General features: G+C 32.7%; 2 protein-coding genes across 2 annotated transcripts; both read right to left on the bottom strand.

Moving 5' to 3' along the window:
- Positions 1-1380: 1380 nt before the first annotated feature.
- Positions 1381-5422, bottom strand: LOC130975516 (sucrose transport protein SUC1-like). The gene is made up of 4 exons (XM_057900303.1): positions 5297-5422; positions 2984-3424; positions 2766-2829; positions 1381-1649 (listed from the first exon to the last, which is right to left on the bottom strand). Exons 1-4 carry the CDS (start codon positions 5420-5422, stop codon positions 1381-1383), a joined length of 900 nt encoding a protein of 299 aa, XP_057756286.1.
- Positions 5423-6827: 1405 nt separating this feature from the next.
- On the bottom strand, positions 6828-7748 carry LOC130975515 (sucrose transport protein SUC1-like). Its single transcript, XM_057900302.1, has 3 exons — positions 7506-7748; positions 7030-7419; positions 6828-6866 (listed from the first exon to the last, which is right to left on the bottom strand). Exons 1-3 carry the CDS (start codon positions 7746-7748, stop codon positions 6828-6830), a joined length of 672 nt encoding a protein of 223 aa, XP_057756285.1.
- Between the last annotated feature and the right edge of the window lie 14688 nt (positions 7749-22436).

Genomic DNA, 22436 nt, shown 5'->3' with positions numbered 1-22436 from the left:
ATTGTAAACAAATTATAAAATTGGTATCAGGGTCAAATTAATAATTTTAAGAATATAACACATTTAATCTATGTTATGTGTCAAAAATCTAATATATAATAATCTATTCAACGAATGAGATCAAACCCCATGTTTTAAACGTCTTTGCCTAAGTATTTGTCTTTGGCGAAAATACAAAAACAAAAAATTATTGTTAAATTGGACGATTTTAATACGAAAAAAACGTTAAGTAAGATTCTAAATAAAAACATATGTTGGGGAGTGTTTCAATTCTGACCCTCAACGTTAGGGACCAAAACAATACTTATCCTTATAATTATTACTATTATTATTATTATTATTATTATTATTATTATTATTATTATTATTATTATTATTATTATTATTATTATTATTATTATTATTATTATTTTCGATTGATAATTGATAAGTAGTTTAATAATGCATTAAATATTGATTTTATATAACTATAATAAAGATATTTTCCTAAATTAGTATGATTATGCATTATTACTTAAATGCTAATTATAGTATAAGTATAATAAATATATTTTTATAAAATATACTTAGAAGAGAAAATAGTGCATTCATTTTGGCGAAAAAATTGATTCATGAGGAATTGACACCTCACTTTTTATTAGCTGGGGAAAACCCAGTTTTAGTATATTAAGGAGATTATTTGTAGTGTATAATTTACGGTGAGTATCATACCTTTTCCTGCACCACTCTCGTTTGAGTAGATGGATGGTAGTGCAGGCGCGACACTCAATGTTATCTGAAATCCAAATAAGAGTATGGTTAATATGTCTAAAAGTAAGAATTCACATGCTCAATTTTATGGAGGTAAAAATAAATAATCATTTAAGACAAGAATATATCTTAATATGGCATACAATTTATATCTGATACGATAAAAAGATATTAATTACCGTAAAGGAAATGCGAAGAACGTTGAAAAAATGCAAGACCCAAGCCAGCAAGCCTGAATGCTGTTGGAGGGCTCACGAGTAAAGGTTAAATCATTGCGCTTGAGGCGCTCGTTCGTAGCTAGCTTGTTGATGTAAAGCGTCATAGCGAAGCCACCAACAAGAATAAAATTTCCAGCTGCCCAAAGGTTCTTGGCGCCACCAAGCGCTCGCCCAATGGGCTCCACAGCCAAGGACATAAGACCCGTAACCGACCAAGTTAGCATAAGACACCGAGCTCCATACCAGTAGCCTATGGTATATAATGGTATTGCAATAGAGTAGAGCTTTCCATGTTCTCCACTATACACCTCGCTCTCCATCCAATCAGAGATGTACGAGAAGAACCAGAACAAGGCCACCCAGTTGAATGCCACAACCGCCATCAGCCGTAACATCGGTTTCTTCAACCCCTTCATGGTCCAAAATATTTCCAGAAGTATTTAACCACTGTCCGTCTATCATCTTCCTCTTCCCTCTCACGTGACTCCTCCTCAGGTAATGCCAGCTTGTCTTGGACGTAAGACAGAGCCACAGCCATCAAGAATAGAAGAAGATGGATCGAGAAAATTGATAAGGTTTTCACATTTGCGCAGAGCCCGTGGCATGCTTTTGTCACCGTGAATGGCAACATATCATCGAATCTTCTACAGAAGACGGCGAAGTAATCCAGTTCATTTCTCACTGCCATGAAGAATAAGAAGTACGTGTATGCCAGTCTAATCATCCATTAGTCTCTGCTGGCAATGTCATCAAGGAAGTTTTACTTAAAAATATATTTTATCAATTATTATATATTATTTTTGTTTTAGTAAGTAAATATTGATTTTATTATAAACTTAATTAATAATATCTATTCAAATATCTAAATTAAAATAATATGATAATATAAAAAATTATTTAAGTTGATGTTTATTTTGGTAAAATTTTTTTATTTAAAAGTGATTTTGAGTTGTGTAATCTAAATATCTGTTTTACTATAATTCATTTTGATACAAGTGTAAATACCCATGTCATGCACGAGATAAGATCGAATAAAATATCAAAATGAATAATTAAATAAAATAGAAAATTAGTATTATAAAATTTATAAAAAACAATAATAAATAAAGCAAATCTTTGAAAAAAATTTCATTAAAATTTTAAATTGTAAACAAATTATAAAATTGGTATTAGGGTAAAATTTATAATTTTAAGAATATGACACATTTAATCTATGTCACGTGTCAAAAATCTAATATATAATAATATATTCAACGAATGAGATCAAACCCCATGTTTTAAACGTCTTTGCCTAAGTATTTGTCTTTGGCAAAAACACAAAAACAAAAAATTATTGTTAAATTGGACGATTTTAATGCGAAAAAAACGTTAAGTAAGATTCTAAATAAAAAATTACGTTGGGGAGTGTTTCGATTCTGACTCTCAACGTTAGGGACCAAAACAATACTTATCCTTATTATTATTATTATTATTATTATTATTATTATTATTATTATTTTCGATTGATAATTGATAAGTAGTTTAATAATGCATTAAATATTGATTTTATATAACTATAATAAAGATATTTTCCTAAATTAGTATGATTATGCATTATTACTTAAATGCTAATTATAGTATAAGTATAATAAAGATATTTTTATAAAATATACTTAGAAGAGCAAATAGTGTATTCATTTTGGCGGAAAAATGGATTCTTGAGGAATTGATACCTCACTTTTTATTAGCTGGGAAAAACCCAATTTTAGTATATTAAGGAGATTATTTGTAGTGTATAATTTACGGTAAGTATCATACCTTTTCCTGCACCACTCTCGTTTGAGTAGATGGATGGTAGTGCAGGCGCGACACTCAATGTTATCTGAAATCCAAATAAGAGTATGGTTAATATGTCTAAAAGTAAGAATTCACACGCTCAATTTTATGGAGGTAAAAATAAATAATCATTTAAGACAAGAATATATCTTAATATGGCATACAATTTATATCTGATACGATAAAAAGATATTAATTACCGTAAAGGAAATGCGAAGAACGCTGAAAAATTGCAAGACCCAAGCCTGAATGCCGTTGGAGGGCTCACGAGTAAAGGTTAAATCATTGCACTTGAGGCGCTCGTCCTGAGCTAGCTTGTTGATGTAAAGCATCATAGCGAAGCCACCAACAAGAATAAAATTTCCAGCTGCCCAAAGGTTCTTGGCGCCACCAAGCGCTCGCCCAATGGGCTCCACAGCCAAGGACATAAGACCCGTAACCGTCCAAGTTAGCATAAGACACCGAGCTCCATACCAGTAGCCTATGGTATAAAATGGTATTGCAATAGAGTAAAGCTTTCCATGTTCTCCACTGTACACCTCGCTCTCCATCCAATCAGAGATGTACCAGAAGAACCAGAACAAGGCCACCCAGCTGAATGCCACAACCGCCATCAGCCGTAACATCGGTTTCTTCAGCCCCTTCATGGTCCAAAATATTTCCAGAAGTATTTAACCACTGCCTGTCTATCATCTTCCTCTTTCCTCTCACGTGACTCCTCCTCAGGTAATGCCGGCTTGTCTTGGACATAAGACAGAGCCACAGCCATCAAGAATAGAAGAAGATGGATCGAGAAAATTGATAAGGTTTTCACATTTGCTCAGAACCCGTGGCATGGTTTTCTCACTGTGAATGGCAACATATCATCGAATCTTCTAAAGAAGACGGCGAAGTAATCCAGTTCATTTCTCACTGCCAGGAAGAATGAGAAGTACGTATATGTCAATCTAATCGTCCGTTGGTCTCTGCTGGCAAGGTCATCAAGGAAGTTTTACTTAAAAATATATTTTATCAATTGTTATATATTATTTTTGTTTTAGTAAGTAAATATTGATTTTATTATAAACTTAATTAATAATATCTAATCAAATATCTAAATTAAAATAATAGGATAATATAAAAAATTATTTAAGTTGATATTTATTTTAGTAAATTTTTTTATTTAAAAGTGATTTTGAGTTGTGTAATCTAAATATTTGTTTTACTATAATTCATTTTGATATAAGTGTAATTACACGTGCCATGCACAAGATAAGATCGAATAAAATATCAAAATGATAATTAAATAAAAACAGAAAAATAGTATTATAAAATTTATAAAAAAAAATAATAAATAAAGCAAACCTCTAACAAAGTTTTCACAGAAAATTTAAATTGTAAACAAATTAAAAAATTTGTAAAGGTGTCAAATTAATAATTTTAAGAATATAACTCATTTAATCTAAGTCACGTGTCAAAAATCTAATATATAATAATCTTTTCAACGAATTAGATCAAACCCCACGTTTTAAACGTCTTTGCCTAAGTATTTGTCTTTGGTAAAAATACAAAAACAAAAAATTATTGTTAAATTGGACGATTTTAATACGAAAAAAATGTTAAGGAAGATTCTAAATAAAAAATTATTTTGGAGAGGGTTTCGTTTCTGACCCTCAACGTTAGAGACCAAAACAATACTTATCCCTATAATTATCATATTATTATTATTATTATTATTATTATTATTATTATTATTATTATTATTATTTCAAATATTTTCGATTGATAATTGATAAGTAGTTTAATAATGCATTAAATATTGATTTTATATAACTATAATAAAGATATTTTCCTAAATTAGTATGATTATGCATTATTACTTAAATGCTAATTATAGTATAAGTATAATAAAGATATTTTTATAAAATATACTTAGAAGAGAAAATAGTTCATTCATTTTGGTGAAAAAATAGATTCATGAGGAATTGACACCTCAGTTTAATTAGATGGGAGAATACTCAGTTTTAGTATATTAAGTAGATTATTTATAGTGTAAAATTTACGATGAGTATCATGCCTTTTCCTGCACCACTCTCGTTTGAGTAGATGGATGGTAGTACAGGCGCGACACTCAATGTTATCCGAAATCCAAATAAGAGTACGGTTAATATGTCTAAAAGTAAGAAATTCACATGGTCAATTTTATTGAGGTAAAAATGAATAATCATTTAAGACAAGAATATATCATAATATGGCATACAATTTATATCTGATACGATAAAAAGATATTAATTACGATAAAAGAAATGCGAAGAACGCTAAAAAAATGCAAGAACCAAGCCTGAATGCCATTGGAGGGCTCACGAGTAAAGGTTAAATAATTGTGCTTGAGACGCTCGTCCTTAGCTAGCTTGCTGATGTCAAGCGTCATAGCCAAGCCACCAGTAGCTTATGGTATATAATAGTTTAGAACAGAGTAAAGCTTTTCATGCTCCTCACTGTACACCTTGCTCCCCATCCAATTAATGATGTACCAGAAGAACCAGAACAAGGCCACCCAGTTGAATGCCACAACAGCCATCAGCCGTAACATCGGTTTCTTCATCCCCTCCATGGTCCGAAATATTTCCAAAAGCATTTAACCATAGCCCATCTATCATCTTCCCCTTCCCTCTCACTTGACTCCTCCTCAGGTAATGCCGGCTTGTGTTGGACTTAGGACAGAGCCACAGCCATCAAGAATAGAAGAAGAAGCATCGAGAAAATTGATAAGGTTTTCACATTTGTGCAGAGCCCGTTGGATGCTTTTATCACCGTGAATGGCAACATATCATCAAATCTCCTAAAGAAGATGGCGAAGTAACCCAGTTCATTTCTCACTGCCATGAAAAATGAGAAGTACGTGTAAACCAGTCTAATCGTCCGGTGGTCTCTGCTGGCAAGGTAATCAAGGAAGTTTTACTTAAAAATATATTTTGTCCATTGTTATATATTATTTTTGTTTTAGTAAGTAAATATTGATTTTATTATAAACTTAATTAATAATATCTATTCAAATACCAAAATTAAAATAATAGGATAATATAAAAAATTATTTAAGTTGATGTTTATTTTGGTAAATTTTTTTATTTAAAAGTGATTTTGAGTTGTGTAATCTAAATATCTGTTTTACTATAATTCATTTTGATACAAGTGTAAATACCCATGTCATGCACGTGCCATGCACGAGATAAGATCGAATAAAATATCTAAATGATAATTAAATAAAAACAGAAAAATAGTATTATAAAATTTATAAAAAAACAATAATAAATAAAGCAAACCTCTAACAAAGTTTTCATTAAAAATTTAAATTGTAAACAAATTAAAAAATTCGTATCATGGTCAAATTAATAATTTTAAGAATATAACTCATTTAATCTATGTCACGTGTCAAAAATCTAATATATAATAACCTATTCAGTGAATGAGATCAAACCCCACGTTTTAAATGTCTTTGCCTAAGTATTTGTCTCTGACAAAAATACAGAACAAAAAATTATTGTTAAATTGGACGATTTTAATACAAAAAAAATGTTAAGGAAGATTCTAAATCAAAAATTATGTTGGGGATGGTTTCGATTCTGACCCTCAACGTTAGGAACCAAAACAACACTTATCCTTATAATTATCATATTATTATTATTATTATTATTATTATTATTATTATTATTATTATTATTATTATTAATAAAAATATTTTTGATTGATAATTGATATGTAGTTTAATAATGCATTAAATATTAATTTTATATAAATATAATAAAGATATTTTCCTAAATTAGTATGATTATGCATTATTACTTAAATGCTAATTATAGTATAAGTATAATAAAGATATTTTTATAAAATAAACTAAGAAGAGAAAATAGTGTATTCATTATGGCGGAAAAATGTATTCATGAGGAATTGACACCTCACTTTTATTAGCTGGGGAAAAACCTAGTTTTAGTATATTAAGTAGATTATTTGTAGTGTATAATTGACGGTGAGTATCATACCTTTTCCTGCACCACTCTTGTTTGATTAGATGGATGGTAGTACAAGCGCGACACTCAATGTTATCTGAGATCCAAATAAGAGTACGGTTAATATGTCTAAAAGTAAGAAATTCACATGGTCAGTTTTATTGAGGTAAAAATGAATAATCATTTAAGACAAGAATATATCTTAATATGGCATACAATTTATATCTGATACGATAAAAAGATATTAATTATTTAATTACCGTAAGGAAAATGTCGAGAACACCGAAAAAACGCAAGACCCAAGCCTGAATGCCGTTGAAGGGCTCACGAGTAAAGGTTAAATCATTGCGCTTGAGCCGCTCGTCCATAGCTAGCTTGCTGATGTAAAGCGTCAAAGCCAAGCCACCAGCAAGAATAAAATTTCCAGTTGCCCAAATGTTCTTGGCACCACCAAGTGCTCGCCCAATGGGCTCCACAGCCAAGAACATAAGACCCGTAACCCCCCAAGTTAGCATAAGACATCGAGCTCTATACCAGTAGCCAATGGTATATAATGATATTGCAACAGAGTAAAGCTTTCCATGCTCCCCACTGTACACCTCGCTCCCCATCCAATCAGAGATGAACCAGAAGAACCAGAACAAGGCAACCTAGTTGAATGCCACAACCGCCATCAGCCGTAACCTCGGTTTCTTCATCCCCTTCATGGTCCGAAATATTTCCAGAAGTATTTAACCACTGCCCATCTATCATCTTCCTCTTCCCTCTCACGTGACTCCTCCTCAAGTAATGTCGGCTTGTCTTGGACATAAGACAGAGCCACAACCATCAAGAATAGAAGAAGAAGGATCGAGAAAATTGATAAGATTTTCACATTTGCACAGAGCCCGTTGCATGCTTTTGTCACAGTGAATGGCAACATATCATCGAATCTCCTAAAGAAGACGGCGAAGTAATCCAGTTCATTTCTCATTACCATGAATAATGAAAAGTACGTGTATGCCAGTCTAATCATCCGTTGGTCTCTGCTGGCAAGGTCATCAAGGAAGTTTTACTTAAAAATATATTTTATCAATTGTTATATATTATTTTTGTTTTAGTAAGTAAATATTGATTTTATTATAAACTTAATTAATAATATCTATTCAAATATCTAAATTAAAATAATAGGATAATATAGAAAATTATTTAAGTTGATGTTTATTTTAGTAAATTTTTTTTATTTAGAAGCGATTTTGAGTTATGTAATCTAAATATTTGTTTTACTATAATTCATTTTGATACAAGTGTAATTACCGTGCCATGCACGTTCCATGCACGAGATAAGATCGAATAAAATATCAAAAAGATAATTAAATAAAAACAGAAAAATAGTATTATAAAATTTATAAAAAACAATAATAAATAAAGTAAGCCTCTAACAAAATTTTCATTAAAAATTTAAATTGTAAACAAATTAAAAAAGTGGTAAAAGGGTCAAATTAATAATTTTAAGAATATAACTCATTTAATCTATGTCACGTGTCAAAAATCTAATATATAATAATCTATTCAACGAATGAGATCAAACCCCACATTTTAAACGTCTTTGCCTAAGCATTTGTCTCTGGCAAAAATACAAAAACAAAAAATTATTGTTAAATTGGACGATTTTAATACGAAAAAAACGTTAAGGAAGATTCTAAATAAAAAATTATGTTGGGGAGGGTTTCGTTTCTGACCCTCAACGTTAGAGACCAAAATAATACATATCCCTATACTTATCATATTATTATTATTATTATTATTATATTATTATTATTATTATTATTATTATTATTATTATTATTATTATTATTATTATTATTATTATTATTATTTCAAATATTTTCGATTGATAATTTATTAGTAGTTTAATAATGCATTAAATATTGATTTTATATAACTATAATAAAGATATTTTCCTAAATTAGTATGATTATGCATTATTACTTAAATGCTAATTACAGTATAAGTATAATAAAGATATTTTTATAAAATATACTTAGAAGAGAAAATAGTGCATTCATTTTGGTGGAAAAATAGATTCATGAGGAATTGACACCTCACTTTAATTAGCTGGGGGAAAACCCGGTTTTAGTATATTAAGTAGATTATTTATAGTGTATAATTTACGATGAGTATCATACCTTTTCCTGCACCACTCTCGTTTGAGTAGATGGATGGTAGTGCAGGCACGACACTCAATGTTATCCGAAATCCAAATAAGAGTACGGTTAATATGTCTAAAAGTAAGAAATTCACATGGTCAATTTTATTGAGGTAAAAAATGAATAATCATTTAAGACAAGAATATATCTTAATATGGCATACAATTTATATCTCATAAGATAAAATGATATTAACTACCGTAAGAGAAATGCCGACAATGTCGAAAAAACGCAAGACCCAAGCCTGAATGCCGTTGGAGGGCTCACGAGTAAAGGTTTAATCATTGCGCTTGAGCCGCTCGTCCTTAGCTAGCTTGCTGATGTAAAGCGTCATAGCCAAGCCACCAGCAAGAATAAAATTTCCAGCTGCCCAAAGGTTCTTGGTGCCACCAAGCGCTCGCCCATTAGGCTCCACAGCCAACGAGATAAGATCCGTAACCACCCAAGTTAGCAAAATACACCGTGTTCCATACCAGTAGCCTATGGTATATAATGGTATTACAACAGAGTAAAGCTTTCCAAGCTCCCCACTGTACACCTCGCTCCCCATCCAATCAATGATGTACCAGAAGAACCACAACAAGGCAACCCAGTTGAATGCCACAACCTCCATCAGCCGTAACATCGGTTTCTTCAGCCCCTCCATGGTCCGAAATATTTCCAAAAGTATTTAACCGTTGCCCATCTATCATCTTCCCCTTCCCTCTCACGTGACTCCTCCTCAGGTAATACCGGCTTGTCTTGGCGCAGGACAGAGCCACAGCCATCAAGAATAGAAGAAGAAGGATCGAAAAAATTGATAAGGTTTTCACATTTGTGCAGAGTCCGTGGTATGCTTTTGTCACCCTAAATGGCAACATATCATCGAATCTTCTAAAGAAGATGGCGAAGTAACCCAGTTCATTTCTCACTGCCATCAAGGAAGTTTTACTTAAAAATATATTTTGTCCATTGTTCTATATTATTTTTGTTTTAGTAAGTAAATATTGATTTTATTATAAACTTAATTAATAATATCTATTCAAATATCTAAATTAAAATAATAGGATAATATAAAAAATTATTTAAGTTGATGTTTATTTTGGTAAATTTTTTTATTTAAAAGTGATTTTGAGTTGTGTAATCTAAATATCTGTTTTACTATAATTCATTTTGATACAAGTGTAATTACCCATATCATGCACGTGCCATGCACGAGATAAGATCGAATAAAATATCAAAATGATAATTAAATAAAAACAGAAAAATAGTATTATAAAATTTATAAAAAAACTAATAATAAATAATGCAAACCTCTAACAAAGTTTTCATTAAAAATTTAAATTGTAAACAAATTAAAAAATTGGTATCAGGGTCAAATTAATAATTTTAAGAATATAACTCATTTAATCTATGTCACGTGTCAAAAATCTAATATATAATAACCTATTTAGTGAATGAGATCAAACCCCACGTTTTAAACGTCTTTTCCTAAGTATTTGTCTCTGGCAAAAATACAAAACAAAAAATTATTGTTAAATTGGACGATTTTAATACGAAAAAATGTTAAGGAAGATTCTAAATCAAAAATTATGTTGGGAATGGTTTCGATTCTGACCCTGAACGTTAGGAACCAAAACAACACTTATCCCTATAATTATCATATTATTATTATTAAAAATATTTTTGATTGATAATTGATATGTAGTTTAATAATGCATTAAATATTGATTTTATATAACTATAATAAAGATATTTTCCTAAATTAGTATGATTATGCATTATTACTTAAATGCTAATTATAGTATAAGCATAATAAAGATATTTATATAAAATAAACTAAGAATAGAAAATAGTGCATTCATTTTGGCGGAAAAATGTATTCATGAGGAATTGACACCTCACTTTTATTAGCTAGGGAAAAACCTAGTTTTAGTATATTAAGTAGATTATTTGTAGTGTATAATTTATGGTGAGTATCATATCTTTTCCTGCACCACTCTCGTTTGAGTAGATGGATGGTAGTACAGGCGCGACATTCAGTGTTATCTGAGATCCAAATAAGAGTACGGTTAATATGTCTAAAAGTAAGAAATTCACATGGTCAATTTTATTGAGGTAAAAATGAATAATCATTTAAGACAAGAATATATCTTAATATGGCATACAATTTATATCTGATACGATAAAAAGACATTAATTATTTAATTACCGTAAGAAAAATACCGAGAACGCCAAAAAAACGCAAGACCCAAGTCTGAATACCGTTGGAGGGATCACTAGTAAAGGTTAAATCATTGCGCTTGAGCCGCTCGTCCTTAGCTAGCTTGCTGATGTAAAGCGTCAAAGCCAAGTCACCAGCAAGTATAAAATTTCCAGCAACCCAAAGGTTCTTGGCGGCACCAAGTGCTTGCCCAATGGGCTCCACAGCCAAGGACATAAGGCCCGTAACCGCCCAAGTTAGCATAAGACACCGAGCTCCATACCAGTAGCCAATGGTATATAATGATATTGCAACAGAGTAAAGCTTTCCATGCTCCCCACTGTACACCTCACTCCCCATCCAATCAGAGATGTACTAGAAGAACCAGAACAAGGCCACCCAGTTGAATGCCACAACTGCCATCAGCCGTAACATCGGTTTCTTCATCCCCTTAATGGTCCGAAATATTTCCAGAAGTATTTAACCACTGCCCATCTATCATCTTCCTCTTCCCTGTCACGTGACTTCTCCTCAGGTAATGCCGGCTTGTCTTGGTCGTAAGACAGAGCCACAACCATCAAGAATAGAAGAAGAAGGATCGAGAAAATTAATAAAGTTAGCCCGTGGCATGATTTTGTCACCATGAATAGTAACATAGCATCGAATCTCCTAAAGAAGACGGCGAAGTAATCCAGTTTATTTCTAATTGCCATGAATAATGAGAAGTACGTGTATGCCAGTCTAATCGTCTGTTGGTCTCTGCTGGCAAGGTCATCAAAGAAGTTTTACTTAAAAATATATTTTATCAATTGTTATATATTATTTTTTTTTAGTAAGTAAATATTGATTTTATTATAAACTTAATTAATAATATCTATTCAAATATCTAAATTAAAATAATAGGATAATATAAAAAATTATTTAAGTTGATGTTTATTTTAGTAAATTTTTTTTATTTAAAAATGATTTTGAGTTGTGAATCTAAATATTTGTTTTACAATAATTCATTTTGATACAAGTATAATTACCCGTGCCATGCACGTTCCATGCACGAGATAAGATCGAATAAAATATCAAAATGATAATTAAATAAAAACATAAAAATAGTATTATAAAATTTATAAAAAACAATAATAAATAAAGCAAACCTCTGACAAAATTTTCATTAAAAATTTAAATTGTAAACAAATTAAAAAATTAGTAACAGGGTCAAATTAATAATTTTAAGAATATAACTCATTTAATCTATGTCACGTGTCAAAAATCTAATATATAATAATCTATTCAACGAATGAGATCAAACTCCACGTTTTAAACGTCTTTGCCGAAGTATTTGTCTCTGGCAAAAATACAAAAACGAAAAATTATTGTTAAATTGGACGATTTTAATACGAAAAAAAACATTAAGGAAGATTCTAAATAAAAAATTACGTTGGGGATGGTTTCGTTTCTGACCCTCTAACGTTAGGGACCAAAACAATACTTATCCCTATAATTATCATATTATTATTATTATTATTATTATTATTATTATTATTATTATTATTATTATTATTATTATTATTACAAATATGTTCGATGGATAATTGATAAGTAGTTTAATAATGCATTAAATGTTGATTTTATATAACTATAATAAAGATATTTTCCTAAATTAGTATGATTATGCATTATTACTTAAATGCTAATTATAGTATAAGTATAATAAAATATATTTTTATAAAAACGGATTCATGAGGAATTGACACCTCACTTTTATTAGCTGGGAGAAAACCCAGTTTTAGTAAATTAAGTAGATTATTTGTAGTTTATAATTTACGGTGAGTATCATACCTTTTTCTGCACTATCGTTTAAGTAGATGGATGGTAGTGCAGCCGCGACACTCAATATCAACCGAAATCCAAATAAGAGTACGGTTAATATGTCTAAAAGTAAGAAATTCACATGGTCAATTTTATTGAGATAAAAATAAATAATCATTTAAAACATGAATGTATCTTAATATGGCATACAATTTATATTTGATACGGTAAAACGATATTAATTACCGTAAGGAAAATGCCGAGAACGCCGAAAAAACGCAAGACCCAAGCCTGAATACCGTTGGAGGGCTCACGAGTAAAGGTTAAATCATTGCGCTTGAGCCGCTCGTTCTTAGCTAGCTTGCTGATGTAAAGCGTCATAGCCAAGCCACCAGCAAGAATAAAATTTTCAGCTGTCCAAAGGTTCTTGGCGCCACCAAGCGCTCGCCCAATTGGCTCCACAGCCAACGACATAAGACCCGTAACCACTCAAGTTAGCATAATACACCGAGCTCCATACCTGTAGCCTATGGTATATAATGGTATTGCAACAGAGTAAAGCTTTCCATGCTCTCCACTGTACACCTTGCTTCCCATCCAATCAATGATGTACGAGAAGAACCAGAATAAGGCCACCCAGTTGAATGCCACAACCTCCATCAGCCGTAACATCGGTTTCTTAAGCCCCTTCATGGTCCAAAATATTTCCAAAAGCATTTAACCACTGCACATCTATCATCTTCCTCTTCCCTCTCACGTGACTCCTCCTCAGGTAATGTTGGCTTGTCTTGGACGCAGGACAGAGCCACAGCCATCAAGAATAGAAGAAGAATGATCGAGAAAATTGATAAGGTTATCACATTTGTGCAGAGCCCGTGGCATGCTTTTGTCACCGTGAATGACAACATATCATCGAATCTCCTAAAGAAGATGGTGAAGTAACCCAGTTCATCTTTCACTGCCATGAAGAATGAGAAGTACGTGTAAGCTTGTCTAATCGTCCGTTGGTATCTGCTGGCAAGGTCATCAAGAAAGTTTTACTTAAAAATATATTTTATCAATTGTTATATATTATTTTTGTTTTAGTAAGTAAATATTGATTTTATTATAAAGTTAATTAATAATATCTATTCAAATATCTAAATTAAAATAATAGGATAATATAAAAAATTATTTAAGTTGATCTTTATTTTGGTAAATTTTTTTTATTTAAAAGTGATTTTGAGTTGTGTAATCTAAATATCTGTTTTACTATAATTCATTTTGATACAAGTGTAATTACCATACCATGCACGTGCCATGCACGAGATAAGATCGAATAAAATATCAAAATGATAATTAAATAAAAACGAAAAAATAGTATTATAAAATTTATAAAAAAAATAATAAATAAAGCAAACCTGTAACAAAGTTTTTATTAAAAATTTAAATTGTAAACAAATTAAAAAATTGGTATCAGGGTCAAATTAATAATTTTAAGAATATAACTCATTTAATCTATGTCACGTGTCAAAAATCTAATATATAATAACCTATTCAGTGAATGACATCAAACCCCACGTTTTAAACGTCTTTGTTTAAGTATTTGTCTCTCGCAAAAATACAAAACAAAAAATTATTGTTAAATTGGACGGTTTTAATACGAAAAAAACGTTAAGAAAGATTCTAAATCAAAAATTATGTTGGGATGGTTTCGATTCTGACCCTCAACGTTAGGAACCAAAATAATACGTATCCTTATAATTATCATATTATTATTATTATTATTATTATTATTATTATTATTATTATTATTATTATTATTATTATTAAAAATAATTTCGATTGATAATTGATAAGTAGTTTAAATAATGCATTAAATATTGATTTTATATAACTATAATAAAGATATTTTCCTAAATTAATATGATTATGCATTATTACTTAAATGCTAATTATAGTATAAGTATAATAAAGATATTTTTATAAAATAAACTAAGAAGAGAAAATAGTGCATTCATTTTGGCGAAAAAATGTATTCATGAGGAATTGACACCTCACTTTTATTAGCTTGGGGAAAACCTAGTTTTAGTTTATTAAGTAGATTATTTGTAATGTATAATTTACGATGAGTATCATACCTTTTCCTGCACTACTCTCGTTTGAGTAGATGGATGGTAGTGCAGACGCGACACTCAATATTATCCGAAATCCAAATAAGAGTACGGTTAATATGTCTAAAAGTAAGAAATTCACATGGTCAATTTTATTGAGGTAAAAAAGAATAATCATTTAAGACAAGAATATATCTTAATATGGCATACAATTTATATCTGATACGATAAAATGATATTAATTACCGTAAGAGAAATGCCGAGAACGCCGAAAAAATGCAAGACCCAAGCCTGAATGCCGTTGGAGGGCTCACGAGTAAAGGTTAAATAATTGCGCTTGAGCCGCTCGTCCTTAGCTAGCTTGCTGATGTAAAGCGTCACAGCCAAGCCACCAGCAAGAATAAAATTTCCAGCTGTCCAAAGGTTCTTGGCGCCACCAAGCGCTCGCCCAATAGGCTCCACAGCCAACGACATAAGACCCGTAACCACCCAACTTAGCATAATTCACCGAGCTCCAAACCTATAGGCTATAGCCTATGGTATATAATGGTATTGCAACAGAGTAAAGCTTTCCATGCTCCCCACTGTACACCTCGCTCCCCATCCAATCAATGATGTACCAGAAGAACCAGAACAAGGCCACCCAGTTGAATGCCACAACCGCCATCAGCCGTAACATCGGTTTCTTCAGCCCCTTCATCGTCCGAAATACTTCCAAAATCATTTAACCACTGCCCATCAATCATCTTCCTCTTCCTTCTCATGTGACTCCTCCTCAGGTAATGCCGACTTGTCTTGGACAAAGGACAGAGCCACAGCCATCAAGAATAGAAGAAGAAGGATCGAGAAAATTGATAAGGTTTTCACATTTGTGCAGAGCCCGTAGCATGCTTTTGTCACCGTGAATGGCAACATATCGTCGAATTTCCTAAAGAAGATGGCGAAGTAACCCAGTTCATTTCTCACTGCCATGAAGAATGAGAAGTACGAGTAAGCCAGTCTAATCGTTCATTGGTTTCTGCTGGCAAAGTCATCAAGGAAGATTTACTTAAAAAATATTTTATCAATTGTTATATATTATTTTTGTTTTAGTAAGTAAATATTGATTTTATTATAAACTTAATTAATAATATCTATTCAAATATCTAAATTAAAATAATAGGATAATATAAAAAATTATTTAAGTTGATCTTTATTTTGGTAAATTTTTTTTCTTTAAAAGTGATTTTAAGTTGTGTAATCTAAATATCTGTTTTACTATAATTCATTTTGATACAAGTGTAATTACCCATATCATGCACGTGCCATGCACGAGATAAGATCGAATAAAATATCAAAATGATAATTAAATAAAAACAGAAAAATAGTATTATAAAATTTATAAAAAAAACTAATAATAAATAATGCAAACCTCTAACAAAGTTTTCATTAAAAATTTAAATTGTAAACAAATTAAAAAATTGGTATCAGGGTCAAATTAATAATTTAAAGAATATAACTCATTTAATCTATGTCACGTGTCAAAAATCTAATATATAATAACCTATTCAGTGAATGACATCAAATCCCACGTTTTAAACGTCTTTGCCCAAGTATTTGTCTCTGGCAAAAATACAAAACAAAAAATTATTGTTAAATTGGATGATTTTAACACGAAAAAAAAACGTTAAGGAAGATTCTAAATAAAAAATTATGTTGGGGATGGTTTCGATTCTGACCCTCAACGTTAGGAACCAAAATAATACTTATCCCTATAATTATCATATTATTATTATTATTAAAAATATTTTCGATTGATAATTGATAAGTAGTTTAATAATGCATTAAATATTAATTTTATATAACTATAATAAAGATATTTTCCTAAATTAGTATGATTATGCATTATTACTTAAATGCTAATTATAGTATAAGTATAATAAAGATATTTTTATAAAGTAAACTAAGAAAATAAAATAGTGCATTCATTTTGGCGGAAAAATGTATTCATGAGGAATTGACACCTCACTTTTATTAGTTGGGGGAAAACCTAGTTTTAGTTTATTAAGTAGATTATTTGTAGTGTATAATTTACGTTGAGTATCATACCTTTTCCTGCACCACTCTCGTTTGAGTAGATGGATGGTAGTGCAGGCGCGACACTCGATGTTATCCGAAATCCAAATAAGAGTACGGTTAATATGTCTAAAAGTAAGAAATTCACACGGTTAATCTTATTGAGGTAAAAATGAATAATCATTTAAGACAAGAGTATATCTTAATATGGCATACAATTTATATCTGATACGATAAAACGATATTAATTACCATAAGAGAAATACCGAGAACACCGAAAAAATGTAAGACCCAAGGCTGAATGCCGTTGGAGGGCTCACGAGTAAAGGCTAAATCATTGCGCTTGAGCCGCTCGTCCTTAGCTATCTTGCTGATGTAAAGCGTCATAGCCAAGTGGTGCGCGAAATTGTGAACAATACTTTTTCACAACTCTCATAATCCCCGGTCATGAACCCCAAAAACTTGGTGGCTCAATACCATGGCATTACACAACTTCGCACAACTAACCAGCAAGTACACTGGGTCGTCCAAGTAATAAACCTTACGCGAGTAAGGGTCGATCCCACGGAGATTGTTAGTATGAAGCAAGCTATGGTCATCTTGTAAATCTTAGTCAGGCAAACTCAAGTGTATAATGGTGATGAACGCATAAAACATAAAGATAAAGATAGAGATACTTATGTAATTCATTGGTAGGAACTTCAGATAAGCGCATGAAGATGCCTTCCCTTCCGTCTCTCTGCTTTCCTACTGTCTTCATCCAATCCTTCTTATTCCTTTCCATGGCAAGCTCGTGTAGGGTTTCACCGTTGTCAATGGCTACCTCCCATCCTCTCAGTGAAAACGTTTGCCTATGCTCTGTCACAGCATGGGGTAATCAGCTGTCGGTTCTCGGTCAGGCCGGAATAGAATCCATCGATTCTTTTGCGTCTGTCACTAACGCCCCGCCTGCTAGGAGTTTGAAGCACGTCACAGTCATTCAATCATTGAATCCTACTCAGAATACCACAGACAAGGTTAGACCTTCCGGATTCTCTTGAATGCCGCCATCAGTTCTTGCCTATACCACGAAGACTCTGATCCCACGGAATGGTTGGCTCGTTTGTCAGGCGAGCATTCGGTTGTCAGGCGATCAACCATGCATCGTGCAATCAGGAATCCAAGAGATATTCACTAGAGCCTTGGTTGCTTGTAGAACAGAAGTGGTTGTCAGTCACCTTGTTCATAGGTGAGAATGATGATGAGTGTCACGGATCATCACATTCATCAAGTTGAAGAACAAGTGATATCTTGGACAAAGAACAAGTGGAATTGAATAGAAGAACAATAGTAATTGCATTAATACTCGAGGTACAGCAGAGCTCCACACCTTAATCTATGGTGTGTAGAAACTCCACCGTTGAAAATACATAAGCATAAGGTCTAGGCATGGCCGAATGGCCAGCCTCCCAAAGTGAGTTCAATCATAAAACATGATCAAAAGCTCTCCAGATGATCTAAGAACTAGATGTCCGAAGATGAAAAATACAATAGTAAAAGGTCCTATATATAGAGGACTAGTAGCCTAAGGTTTACAAAGATGAGTAAATGACATAAAAATCCACTTCCGGGCCCACTTGGTGTGTGCTTGGGCTGAGCAATGAAGCATTTTTCGTGTAGAGACTCTCCTTGGAGTTAAACGCCAGCTTTTATGCCAGTTTGGGCGTTTAACTCCCATTTGGGTGCCAGTTCCAGCGTTTAACGCTGGAATTCCTGAGGGTGACTTTGAACGCCGGTTTGGGCCATCAAATCTTGGGCAAAGTATGGACTATCATATATTGCTGGAAAGCCCAGGATGTCTACTTTCCAACGCCATTGAGAGCGCGCCAATTGAATTTCTGTAGCTCTAGAAAATCCACTTCGAGTGCAGGGAGGTCAGAATCCAACAGCATCTGCAGTCCTTTTTAGTCTCTGAATCAGATTTTTGCTCAGGTCCCTCAATTTCAGCCAGAAAATACCTGAAATCACAGAAAAACACACAAACTCATAGTAAAGTCCAGAAAAGTGATTTTTAACTAAAAACTAATAAAAATATACTAAAAACTAACTAGATCATACCAAAAACATACTAAAAACAATGCCAAAAAGTGTATAAATTATCCGCTCATCACAACACCAAACTTAAATTGTTGCTTGATGAGCGGATAATTTATATACTTTTTGGCATTGTTTTTAGTATATTTTTGGTATGATCTAGTTAGTTTTTAGTATATTTTTATTAGTTTTTAGCTAAAATTCACTTTTCTGGACTTTACTATGAGTTTGTGTGTTTTTCTGTGATTTTAGGTATTTTCTGGCTGAAATTGAGGGACCTGAGCAAAAATCTGATTCAGAGACTGAAAAGGACTGTAGATGCTGTTGGATTCTGACCTCCCTGCACTCGAAGTGGATTTTCTGGAGCTACAGAAGCCCAATTGGCGCGCTCTCAACGGCGTTGGAAAGTAGACATCCTGGGCTTTCCAGCAATATATGACAGTCCATACTTTGCCCAAGATTTGATGGCCCAAACTGGCGTTCAAATTCACCTCAAGAAATCCCAGCGTTAAACGCTGGAACTGGCACCCAAATGGGAGTTAAACGCCCAAACTGGCATAAAAGCTGGCGTTTAACTCCAAGAAGAGTCTCTGCACGAAAATGCTTCATTGCTCAGCCCAAGCACACACCAAGTGGGCCCGAAAGTGGATTTTTATGTCATTTACTCATCTCTGTACACCCTAGGCTACTAGTTTTCTATAAGTAGGACCTTTTACTATTGTATTAAGGAGGTCTCGGTAGCTATCTTCGTGTTTTATGCTATCTTAGATCATTGGGAGGCTGGCCATTCGGCCATGCCTAGACCTTATGCTTATGTATTTTCAACGGTGGAGTTTCTACACACCATAGATTAAGGTGTGGAGCTCTGCTGTACCTCGAGTATTAATGCAATTACTATTGTTCTTCTATTCAATTCCACTTGTTCTTTGTCCAAGATATCACTTGTTCTTCAACTTGATGAATGTGATGATCCGTGACACTCATCATCATTCTCACCTATGAACAAGGTGACTGACAACCACTTCTGTTCTACAAGCAACCAAGGCTCTAGTGAATATCTCTTGGATTCCTGATTGCACGATGCATGGTTGATCGCCTGACAACCGAATGCTCGCCTGACAAACGAGCCAACCATTCCGTGGGATCAGAGTCTTCGTGGTATAGGCAAGAACTGATGGCGGCATTCAAGAGAATCCGGAAGGTCTAACCTTGTCTGTGGTATTCTGAGTAGGATTCAATGACTGAATGACTGTGACGTGCTTCAAACTCCTAGCAGGCGGGGCGTTAGTGACAGACGCAAAAGTATCGATGGATATTATTCCGGCCTGACCGAGAACCGACAGCTGAATTCCGCGTGCTGTGACAGAGCATATGCAATCGTTTTCATGAGAGGATGGGAGGTAGCCATTGACAACGGTGAAACCCTACACAAGCTTGCCATGGAAAGGAGTAAGAAGGATTGGATAAAGACAGTAGGAAAGCAGAGAGACGGAAGGGAAGGCATCTTCATGCGCTTATCTGAAGTTCCTACCAATGAATTACATAAGTATCTCTATCTTTATCTTTTATGTTATTTTCGTTCATCACCATATCCATTTGAGTCTGCCTGACTAAGATTTACAAGATGACCATAGCTTGCTTCATACTAACAATCTCCGTGGGATCGACCCTTACTCACGTAAGGTATTACTTGGACGACCCAGTGCACTTGCTGGTTAGTTGTGCGAAGTTGTGTAATGCCATGGAATTGAATCACCAAGTTTTTGGAGTTCATGACCAGGGATTATGAGAGTTGTGAAAAGTATTGTTCACAATTTCGCGCACCAAGTTTTTGGCGCCGTTGCCGGGGATTGTTCAGTTTGGACAACTGAAGGTTCATCTTGTTGCTTAGATTAGGTATTTTTTTTTTCGAAATTCTTGAAGATGAATTCTAGAGTTTCATGATGATTTGTTGAAGTCTGGCTGGCTGAGAAGCCATGTCTAATTTCATTGGACCGAGGTTTCAACTTATCATCACAAGAGCTTGTTGATTTTCATCAATCTTGCTTTTGGAGCAGTGATTTGCTAAGGCTTGGCTGGCCTTTGGCCATGTCTAGTGTTTTGGACCGAAGCTTTCTTTGAAAGCTTGGCTGGCTGTGAAGCCATGTCTAATTCCTGGACCAGAGTCTTAGACTGGCATTGCACTGATTCCTGGAATTCTCATTAAGAATTTTGATACCTTTTTCCACTTAATTTTCGAAAAACACAAAAAAATTCAAAAAAATCATAAAAAGACCAAAAATATGTTATGTTTCTTGTTGAGACACTAGTCTCATCTTAAGTTTGGTGTCAATTGCATGCATTCATTCATGTGTCTTAGTGATCTTCAAGATGTTCTTGATGATTTACTTGCTCTGATCTTTGAATTCTTTTGACTTGAGTGTTTATGTGTCTCATATAGTGTCAGTAGTATACAAACTGCTAAGTTTGGTGTCTTGCATGCATTGTTATTTGATCTTAGTTGCATTTTGATTATTCTTTATTATTAAAAATCCAAAAATATTTTTAATATTGTGTCTTTTCAAGTCAATAACACAGAGAATTGAAGATTCAGAACATACAGCAGAGGAATTGCACAGAAAAAGCTGGGCGTTCAAAACGCCCAGTGAAGAAGGACAGACTGGCGTTTAAACGCCAGCCAGGGTACTTGGTTGGGCGTTTAACGCCCAAAAGGGTATAGTTTTGGGCGTTAAACGCCAGAATGTGCACCATTCTGGGCGTTTAACGCCAGGATGGCACAAGGGGGAGAATTTTGTTTTCAAATCAATTTTTTTTCAAGTTTTCAAAGTTTTTCAAAATCAAATCTTTTTCAAATCATATCTCTTCAATCAAATGTTTTCAAAATCAATTTCTTTCCTTTTTCAAAGATACTTGCTAACAATTAATGATTTGATTGAACATTTTAAGTATGTTGCCTTTTCTGTTGAGAAAGGTTTAATGTTTGAATCATATCTTTTCTTGTTAGGCAAGTCATTAATTTTTAAAACCAAATCTTTTTTTTAAAATGTTTTTCAAATCATATCTTTTCAATCACATTTTTTTTAAAAACCAATCATATCTTCTTAACCTCATCTTTTTCAAAATAGTTTTCAATCAAATCTTTTTGATTTCTAATTTCAAAATCTTTTTCAAAAATCATTTTATTTCTTTCCCACTTTCATTTTCGAAAATTAAGTAATGTTTTTCAAAAATATTTTCAAAATCTTTCACTTAATTTTCGAAAATTACTTCCC

This window comes from Arachis stenosperma, chromosome 4 (assembly GCF_014773155.1).
Source record: "Arachis stenosperma cultivar V10309 chromosome 4, arast.V10309.gnm1.PFL2, whole genome shotgun sequence".
In the NCBI taxonomy this organism is placed as follows: domain Eukaryota; kingdom Viridiplantae; phylum Streptophyta; class Magnoliopsida; order Fabales; family Fabaceae; genus Arachis; species Arachis stenosperma.
This window is presented reverse-complemented; position numbering and strand designations above follow the sequence as displayed.